This window comes from Carcharodon carcharias, chromosome 12 (assembly GCF_017639515.1).
Source record: "Carcharodon carcharias isolate sCarCar2 chromosome 12, sCarCar2.pri, whole genome shotgun sequence".
Lineage (NCBI taxonomy): Eukaryota > Metazoa > Chordata > Chondrichthyes > Lamniformes > Lamnidae > Carcharodon > Carcharodon carcharias.
The window spans coordinates 147,113,282-147,123,162 of record NC_054478.1 but is presented as its reverse complement, the minus strand read 5'-3'; the positions used below and the strand labels follow the sequence as shown (position 1 = coordinate 147,123,162).

At 51.8% G+C, this 9,881-nt stretch overlaps 1 protein-coding gene across 1 annotated transcript in view; it reads right to left on the bottom strand.

The window, feature by feature from the left end:
- Positions 1-1,107: 1,107 nt before the first annotated feature.
- The window catches only part of ahr1b (aryl hydrocarbon receptor 1b), a 251,541-nt gene continuing 242,767 nt past the window's right edge, over positions 1,108-9,881 (bottom strand). The window contains exons 10-11 of the mRNA XM_041200813.1: positions 7,387-8,848; positions 1,108-2,010 (exon numbers count right to left, since the gene is read on the bottom strand). Coding sequence (XP_041056747.1) covers positions 1,861-2,010; positions 7,387-8,848 — 1,612 coding nt within the window. The 3' untranslated portion in view covers positions 1,108-1,860. The remainder of the gene's footprint in view (positions 2,011-7,386; positions 8,849-9,881) is intronic.

Below are 9,881 nucleotides of genomic sequence, written 5' to 3'. Positions count from 1 at the left end.
CAGGATCTCCATCAGGGCCATTAAATTCAGCTTGATGCTTCTGCTGCCCCTTTTTGAAAACATCATTCATTTCAATCTCAGGTATCTTTGTGCAACATATCCAGTACTTTATTGTGGGGAGAAACCTCTTGCCATCTCTTTTCTCCATGTGTTTTTCATTAACTTCAGTCCAGTCCTTTTTATCCTCACACTCCAAGCCAACTAGACAACATGGATCTATGCCCTCGGCATTGCAACATTCGTTCCATCCCTCGATCTTCCTTTAGAAATAGGAGGCCATTCAGCCCCTTGAGCCTGTTCCACCATTCAATTAGATCATGGCTGATTATTATCTTAACTCCCTCTACCCACTGGCCCCATAAGCCTTACTCCCCTGCCGAACAAAATTCTATCCAACTCAGTTTCAATTAACCCCCAACCTTAGTAGTGTTTTGGGGGGGGGGTGAGAGAGTTCGAGATTTCCATTATCCTTTGTGCGAGGAAGAGCTTTTCTGACATCATCGCTGAATGGCCTGACTTGAATCTTAAAGTTATGACCTCCTGTTCTGGGTTTGAGGGAATAGTTTCACTCTATCTACCTTATTAACTCCTTCGATATATTAAACCCTTCAATTAGATCATCCCTCATCTTCCACACTCAAAGGAAGGTAAGCCTAGTCTATGAAACCTGTCCTCATAAATTAACCCTTTTAACCCCAGTATCATTCTGGTCAATCTATGCTGCCCTCCCTTGAAGGCCAGTCTACCCTTCCTGAGGTGTGCTACCCAATTCATTCACGGGATGTGGGTGTCACTGGCTGGGCCAGCATTTATTGCCCATCCCTAGTTGCCCTTGAGAAGGTGGTGGTGAGCTGCCTTCTTGAACTGCTGCAGTCAGTGTGGACTGAACATGCTTACTCCAGGTGTGGTGCAACCAGGGCTTTATACAGCTTCCCCCCAACCCCCACCACCCACCCAAAAATATCAACTTCAGCTTTGCAAGTCTCTTCTTGAAACTTAAAAGGCTCAAGTTGCAGGATTGTCCTTGTATAGCAAGTTTCTTTACCTAAGCAGAGCATTGCCTGTTTGAAGTGATTAAAAAAAAAATTGTTCAACATCATTAAGCAAAATAATATTACAGGGTTTAACTGCTGCTGAGAGATGGCCATTTGCAACCTTCACTCTGTTAAACGTGAAAAACGATGGCGCTGATACTTGACTTTTAATTGCTCTGAGATATCGGAGGAGATTTCTTCATTTGGCTCGGTGATGTCTCCCACCATTTTCAAAGGTGCGGACTGAGGTCCCATTCCACCGGAACCCAACCCAAGTCCTCCCCTGTCCCCCTCAGGAGAACGAGCGGGATCAGCAGCGACCCAGGCGGAGGGAATGCCAAAACCACCGGCACCCAGTTCCCAGCCAGAGGGCCCAAGGGGAACGGCCGAGCTCTTTCTGGCTGGCTCTCGTCTCTCAGTGCACACTGCAGCCGAGGTCGGCCGACCCAGCCAGCCTTCAACCTTCCAAAGTCTCCAGGCGCCTCATTCTAACCAGCGAGAGAGGAGGTTACACAACGGGAACCAGAGGCAACTGCTTTTGTAGCGCCTTTCCTTTGGGTCAGAATAACTGAAGCCATTTTCTTTCATAAACACCATCCTGGGTTCCTTTGGTGGCCACAAATTTTTTTGGTTTTTTTTTGTTTTTAATCGAGAAAGGTACTGGTTTGGAAACCCCACGCGCCGCTCCCCCATGATGTAGCCCGAGGAGGTTGAAGAGGTCACGGTTTCAAACCCAGGAGCGCCTTGTGTCACATCACAGAAATCTGCCAACTTGGCACGCTTGGCGGTCCTGGAGCTAGTCCTGAGCTGACCTCCTGGCTGGATGTCACTGAAGGTAATAGCCAGTGGTGGGGGGGTTTGGGTGAATTCCCGCAGTCGGGTGCAGTCTGTCCGAGGGCACCGTGCTCCCGTTGGGATATATGCAGCCTCCAGGGAACGCCGGGTCTCCGTTGTTCAAATCGCAGCTGCTCTCCGCCTAGAAACAGGGTCACAGAAGGCAGAGATGTGTGAGATTAGGTTTTGCTACAATGAACCAGGCTGCTGATACAAACTTGGAATGGGAGCGGTTGGGACCCGGAGCTGGTGTCTGGCACCCGCCAGCGAGGCTGTTCGCTAAGCCTGAATTGGGTGGGGGGGGGGGGGTCGGGATTCTGAAGAGGGGTCACACGGACTCCAGCTCTGTTTCTCTCTCCACAGATGCTGACAGACCCGCTGGGTTTTTTTTTTCCCCCCAGCATTTTCCGTTATTGTTTCAGGTTTCCAGCATCTGCAGCATTTTGCTTTTACCTCACTGAACTGGGGTTATCCTCCTCGAAAAGCTTTGCGCCCGCTGCCTTCGGACACCACCTTCCGAGGAAGTCACACCCTGTCGCCAATTCGCCTTAGTTACCATTCTGCTTGTGTGGGGCCCAGTAAGGAGCCTGTCCGACAGTGAGGGCCAACAGAACGGAGCCTGATCTCATCCTTACCTGACGTGCAATGTAGAAGTTGCTCTAGCTGTTAATGTGCGAGTAGCAGTCAGGAAAGGCAGCCTGGCTGATTTACTACTCACTACCCCTCCCCTTAACCCAGGGGCACTGCCCCAGCCGAGGTGAATTAACTCAGCCCAGCGAGCCTAAGCCTGTATAGCTCAGGAGGTATTCAAACGAGACTCTCCTTTCCCCTTTTACTGCACCAGCCACTCCCCAGCAATGGCTCCAAACTTGCTCTGTCCAGGTCTCAGGTCAGCACTGAAGTTGAGCATGGGACAGAGCAACTCGCCACTCACACTCTCCCCTCCTGTCCCGGCGAGGGAGGGTGAGGCTTACTCTCCCGAACTCCGCAGCCTTGGAGTCCATCGGGAAAGCGATGCTGTGCAGCTCTCTGCGTGTCACTTCAGATTTAACCGGCCAGACACAAGGATGGAAATGCTGGCCCATTACGCGAATCCTCAATACACCTGAACAGATGCTGTAACTGTGTGAAAGCACTTGGCTCCATAGCACTTGGAAGCAAATTCAGACATAGCTTACATTTCTGGGACCACGAGACTGCAAGAGACCTCCGTACCACAGAGACTTCTCAATGCCTGTGAAATCTAACTGCACTGGTGAGGTTTTCACAGGTGTGAACTGGAGCTGGGGTTCAAATGTATCCAGTCAAACAGGAGGAACTCCTCTGTCTGTAGCAACCTCAATTAAAACCACCTTGGGGATGTCTCGACATAGGGATACACAGCTACACGGCACAAATCTGCCCAATGCTGTGGCAGAAATTGGCACTAAGTCAATTGTCTAACTCCAAAAGGGATTCCCGGGATGAAAATAGAAACATATTTATGTTGGTTGCGTTGTGACAGGTGAGGTTAGGGTTAGGGCACAGTACCCTAGAAATTGGATTGCAACCTAAAGTGGTCATGATGTTGGGGCAGCGCCCCCTGCATGTGCCAATGGCAAGCCCCTGGCACAAAGGGCTGCCTGCTTCATCACTAAAACTGAATCTTATCTCTCTGGTCTCAGCTGTGACTCAGCTAGTCGCTCCTAAGTCAGAAGGTTCAAGTCCCGCTCGAGAGACTTGAACAGAAAAATCTAGGCTGACGCTGTGCAGAACCGAGGGACTGCAGCACTGCCAGGCAGGCCACTTTCAGGTAAGGCGTTAAACCGAATCCCCCGTCTGCCCTCTCACAGGATGCAAAAGATCCCACGGCACGATTTCAAAGAGTAGCGGGGGGGGGGGGGGGGGGTTCTCCCCAGTGTCCTGGCCAATATTTATCCTGCTTGTGGGAGCTTGCTGTGTGCAAATTGGCTGCTGCGTTTCCTATATTATAACACACAACGCTTCAGATGTATTTATAAAGTACTTTGGGACAACTTGAGATCACGAAAGGCGCTATAGGAATGCAAGGCTATCTTTGTTTTCTTTTTCTTGAAGGGGCCGCTCTAGTTTGGTTGCTAAGCTCCTGAAGAGATGGAACAGAGCATGTACGGCACATTAATGAACCCTCTGCTAGATGTGGGCACCTTTGTACCTTTCTTTCTATCTTTAAGACACTCTCTATAACATCCCTGTTCTTCCCTAATATCTCCTAACGTGGCTCAGTGTCAATTTTTGTTTTGATGGTAGTACTCCCATAAAACACCATGGGACATTAGGGGTGTGAGTTCAAATAGCACTTGCTGGATCACTGTAGTACCTGCAAGCTGATGAATGGCTGTTTTGTGTTGCGGTGACCACTGTTTGGTTCGCTGTAAAATGTTTGCTTTCTTTATTCATTCATGGGATGTGGGCATCGCTGGCTAGGCCAGCATTTATTTCCCATCCCCAACTGTCCTTGCTCAGGGGACAGTTAAGAGTCAACCCCATTGCTGTGGGTCTGGAGTCACATGTGGGCCAGACCAGGTAAGGATGGCAGATTCCCTTCCCTAAAGGGAGTGCCCCTGGGTTAAGAGGAGGGGTAGTAAGTAGTAAGTCAGCCAGGCTGCCTTTCCTGACTGCTACACGCACATTAACAGCTAGAGCAACTTCTACATTGCACTTGAGGTAAGGATGAGATCAGGCTCTGTTCTGTTGGCCCTCACTGTTGAACAGACTCCTTGTGCTAAAGGGCATTAGTGAACCATATGGGTTTTTATGACAATTGACAATGGTTTCATGGTCATCATTAGACTTTTAATTCAAGATTTTTATTGAATTCAAATTCCACCATCTGCTGTGGTAGGATTCGAACCCAGGTCCCCAGAGCATTACCCTGGCTCTCTGGGTTACCAGGCCAATGACAATACCACCACGTCATCACCGCCTCCCCTGTTCCCCTTTGCGCTCCCAGTTTTCTCTTCTCCAGGTGCTGACTAGAGTTTGGGTAGGGTTTGTGAGAGCCAGCATTCCCTCTGATTCCTTACCCGAGTGACAGCTCTTAATTCTGGAACGACAGCGAGTGCCATTCTGGTACAATCAGGTCCTGTGCAAGTCCACACAAACATCCCAGCCAGAGGGGACTGAACAGCAGACGGAACCTAGACCACTTTCCCCATGCCCCAAGCCACGAGTGACTCAGGGAACCCCTCAGGCTGGCTTCTGTGCCAAACGGTCATCGCAATACTAACTTCTTCCCCGACTTTATGAAGAGCTCCAATAAGTGGAAGGGCTAATTGATGGCCACTTCTATTTGGGACCTCACAATCCCGGGACCTGCTGACAGCAGCCCCGCCCTGGGAAACGTCTGCATTCAGAGGGAGTTAAGGAGCAGTTCCAGATCCGGTGTAGCCCCAGTCAGATACAGGTTGAGGCCACTTCAACACTGCCCCTGAACCCTCCAAACAACGCGACACACTGTGGGCGGGATTTTCCACTCCCCTCCACCAACTGGCATGACCGGAAAATCCCGGCCTGTGACATTTTTACACTGCCCGCACCAGGTGAATGGGGGCCTGGCCCCTCTTCAGTGAGATGGCAAAGTGCTGAGTTGGGTAGCTTGATGTGGTGGGCACATTCCCACTAGGATTGAGATTAACCCCGGAATCATTTCATGTGGAACCTCTCACACCAGCAAATGGAAGGAACTTTTAATTCCAATTCTGCTGTTGCATTTACTGAGGGCACGACCTCCTTGATTTTAAAATTCTCATCCTTGTTTCCAAATCCCACCATGGCCCTACCCCCTCTTGATCTCTGTAATCCCCTCCAACCCCAAAAGGCTCCCAGATATCTGCGCTTAACTAACTCTGGCCTCTTAAGCATCCCCGATTTTAATCTTTTCACCATTGGTGACTGTGTTTAAGCCCTGAATTCCCTCCCCAAATATTTAAGGAGGAGATAGACAGATTCTTAATTAGTAACGAGTTGAAAGGTTATAGGGAGAGGGCGGGAAATTGGAGTTGAGGCCGAAATTAGATCAGCCATGATCGTCTTGAATGGTGGGGCAGGCTCGAGGGGCTGAGTTGCCTACTCCTGCTCCTGGTTCTTATGTTCTTATAAACCTCTCCACCCTCCACCTCTATATCTCCCTTAAGATGCACTTTAAATCTACCTCTTTGAACAAGCTTTATCCATCTGCCCTGATATCTCCTTTTGTGGGTTAAGTGTCTAATTTTGCTTTATAATACTCCTCGAAAGCAGCTTGGGATGTTTTATGACGTTATCGGCGCTATATGAATCTAAGTCGTTGTTTGGACGCAGTTCTGTGGTTGTGAACAGCTGTATTATACGTCAACCAAATGTAACATTCCCAAACCTGCACCCTCGCATCTGGGGTACTTCCATAATCTGTCCTCTGCCCCCACCCTCTCCTTCCCTCATCTACTGCTCCTTCGGCAACAGCAATTCTATTTTTTTGCAACGGGACCACACAGCTGGCTGAAATATTGAGAAACGCAACAGCAGAATTGGAATTAAAATTTCCTTCCATTTGCGGAAGGCTCCCTGTCAAACGATTCTGGGGTTAATCTCAATCCCGTCCCTGGCGGGCAATTTTAGTCCAACTCACCTGTCTGGAAATTGGTAGGGTCGGGTAAAATGCTGTTTTACACCCATCGCCTGAATTTAATCTCCATTAAAACTGGCAGAGGGACAGCTGGCGGGGTACAAATCCATCCAGTAAGTTCCAGTAAAAAAAAAAGCCCTCAGTCTTTCTGCCCAACAGGATGAGAGTAGGATCTTGCTGCAAAGCGAGTCTTCCCCGTCCACCAGCCCCACAAAGGAGATGTCCCGCTCAATGGTCAAGCTCTGCTCGTCAATCCTAAGCTCAGAACGGAAGAGACTTGGGAATACAAATAGCCGTTTGGTAGTATTGCTGGAAAAAGAGACATTCTGTCAAAGCTTTTCATCTTGCACTCATCAGGACAATAAAGTCCAAAGTTGTTGCTTCCCCCGACATTGATATTCTTGCGACTGTCCTGATGAGCGCAAGACAAAAAAGCTTCGACAAAATGTCCTTTTTCAGCAATAAACTTGGGAACAAGGAAAGGTCATATTCCGGTCGGGGCCTGCTCCTTCCAGAGGCTTCGAGCCGTATCCCATCATGCCCTCTCTCTGAAGAAGAGTCATATTTGAATCGAAACGTTAACTCTCTCTCCCTCCCCACCGACGCTGCTGGACTTGTTTCTGTTTTCATGTCACGGACTCTCTCCCATCCCCCTGAACCTGCTGACAACATATTTTGCAGCAGGGATGCTCCCAAATGCCAACAAGCATGCTCCCCATTTAACTGCTCAACCTCGTGACAATCGGAGATCCAGCCCCAGGAGGACAGGCGCCTCAGGACAGGAACATCTCATCCTGTACCTACCTCCCCCCCGACCCGGGACCATCAACGTCCTTCTCAAACTGATATGAGCATATAAGATTGCAAGCCAAGTGGGAGCTGGAGTTTGGTTACCTTGTGGGAATTGTCCTGAGATACCGACGGTGGTAAAAAGCCATAAGGGTCCACCACGGGCTGCAGTTGTTCCGGACACAGGTCTGCAAACGGGTGACTGGAAGGGTTCAAGGGCTGGTACTGGCAGAGGGGTGTTCCCTGAATCTGCTGCTTCTGTGGGAAGGTCTGATAAGTAGACGATGTGGCGAGGAAACCGTGAGACTGGCCACTGTTGTCGGTCCCCCCATTCATCGTTAGCTCCATGCAAGGCACCCCGCCCATGTGAGAAGCTGGGCTCGGGACGATCCCGCTGGGAGCAAGAGGCGGACACGCGGAGTGCAGCGGCTGATAGGAATCCAGCTTCTGAACGGCGCCGTAGCCTGCGAGGTGATCCAGTTTGCAGGAAACAAGCTGGTCGAGCGCCGACTGGCAGCTGTAATCCGGCCATCGATGGTCGGCCCTCAGCCCGGAGTTTGTCGGGCAGTGAGGGTGCATCCCGTTGACGAAGAGCTGCTGCTCGGGGGCTTTTGGTTTCGCCTGGCAGGGAGCCTGCAGGTGCGCTTTGAGCTGCGGGTGGGCGGGCTCCTCCTGGGTCAGCTGAGCCTGCCGTCCGTCACCGGGGTCTGAGTGCTGACCCCAGGGCTGGTTGTCCTGCTGGGCCGGGAGCAGGAGGTCCAGCTGCTCCAGCGCCTGCTGGGCCGGGTGGAAAGCTTGCTGGTGCCGACAGAAATGCTGAGAGGGATACTGGGCCTCTTTCCCCGGGGGTCTGGGGGGGTACACCAGGGAGTTTGCGGTCAGGGGCTGGGGGAAACCGGGCGCCGGGTACGGTTGCTGGGTCCCAGGGAGCTCCTGGTCGTTTTTGGCCACGATGGAGTCGTGGACGTAGGACAGAATCTCCCCGTTGGTCAAGATGTCGTTCAGCGACGGTATGTACTCCGGACCGGTGTCCAACCTCACCATCCTCTCGTCGAACAGGAGGAGCTCCAAGTCGTCGGCGCCGAGCCCCAGGCTCTCGAGCGCACTGAACAAGTCGCTGTTCAGGCTGTTGTCTTCGCCGGCCAGGTTGAGGGAGTCCAGGGTGGACAGCAAGGGGTCGAGCTGCCCGGCGTGAACCCCCTGCTGGTCCAGCTCGCCGGCGCCGCTCAGCCAGCCGCCCCCCGCCGCGCCACCCGAGCTGCCGGCTTCGCCGAAGAAACCACCACTGCAGGAAAACTTGGGCTCCGGCGCCGGGCGGCAGACATACACGGACTCGTCCTGCCGCATCATGGCGCCCAGAAGGGAGCTGGGGTCCACGTTCCTCTGCTCTTTCTCGGCCTTGCCAGAGGTGCTCTTCCTCCCCCTGCCGCTCCTCCCCTTGGCCTGGCAGGGGTCGGGGAGGCCCGGGTTGGAGCACACTGCCTGGTAGAGCAAGGCCTCCCCCGTGGCGAAGGTGAACGGCAGATGCAGCGATCGTTTCCGAAGTTCCTCTCCGCCTTCCTCATCACTGTGTAAGCGGGAAACAGGAAGAAGAAAATTAGTCACCTCAATCTAAAATGTCGCGCGGGCCCCCAGAGTAGGCTTCGGGTGGAGGGATTTTGCTCAGTATTTGGGAAATGCAAAGTCAAACGTCAAGGCCTTCAGTCAGGGCCAACACCCCTCCGCGGCTCGTGGTGGAAATGCGCCACACAGTAGTGATGCCCAGCCAAGCTGGATCCCAAAGTGCATGCGGAGTTAGCTGATCAAGCTAGCTTGGGGTCGGAGGCACAATCGCACTCCTGCACTTGCGGGGAGGGCAAAATCAGCCAGGGTTCCTGCTTTAGGTCATTTGTCAGATGACCCTGACTGCAAACGGAACAGCCACAGGCCTGGAGTGGAGAACAGTGTCAGGCTCCTTGGCTCCCACGCAAAGTGCAGCATCTCCTGGAACCGTAGCCCAAGAAAGAACCGAGGCCTTTCAGGAGAGGTGGAGAGGGGGCGAGCTGAAGAATAAAGGAAGCAGGTTAACTGTACACTTTGGACTGTTTGAATGGGCCAACAGTTGGGGCTGAGGAACGAGGTGAATCTGACTGAGGGATGCCAGTGCTGGAAACAAAAACAATGAAGAACATTGAACGCTCCCAATTAGTCCGTCATCCAGGCGCCCCAGTACTCAGACTACATACTGTTCACAAACCAAGGGGGAGGTCAACAAGCCCCAGTGCACTGACCTGAAGAGCCTGTCAACCACATCAGATGTTCCTTCCATTTCTGTTTCAATCACAGAACAGTTACAGCACAGAAGGAGGCCATTCTGCCCATTGTGTCTGTGCCAGCTCCCTGCAAAACCAATTCACCTAGTCCCCACTACAATGCCTTTTCCCCCATAACCCTACAAATTTCCTCTCTTTGGTCACTTATCCAATTCCCTTCTAAAAGCCACGATTGAACCTACACCTACCACACTCTCAGGCGGCGCATTCCAGGTCCTACCCACTTGCTGCGTTAGAGGTTTTCGCTCAGGTTGCCTTTGGTTCTTTTCTCAGTCACCATAAAATCGG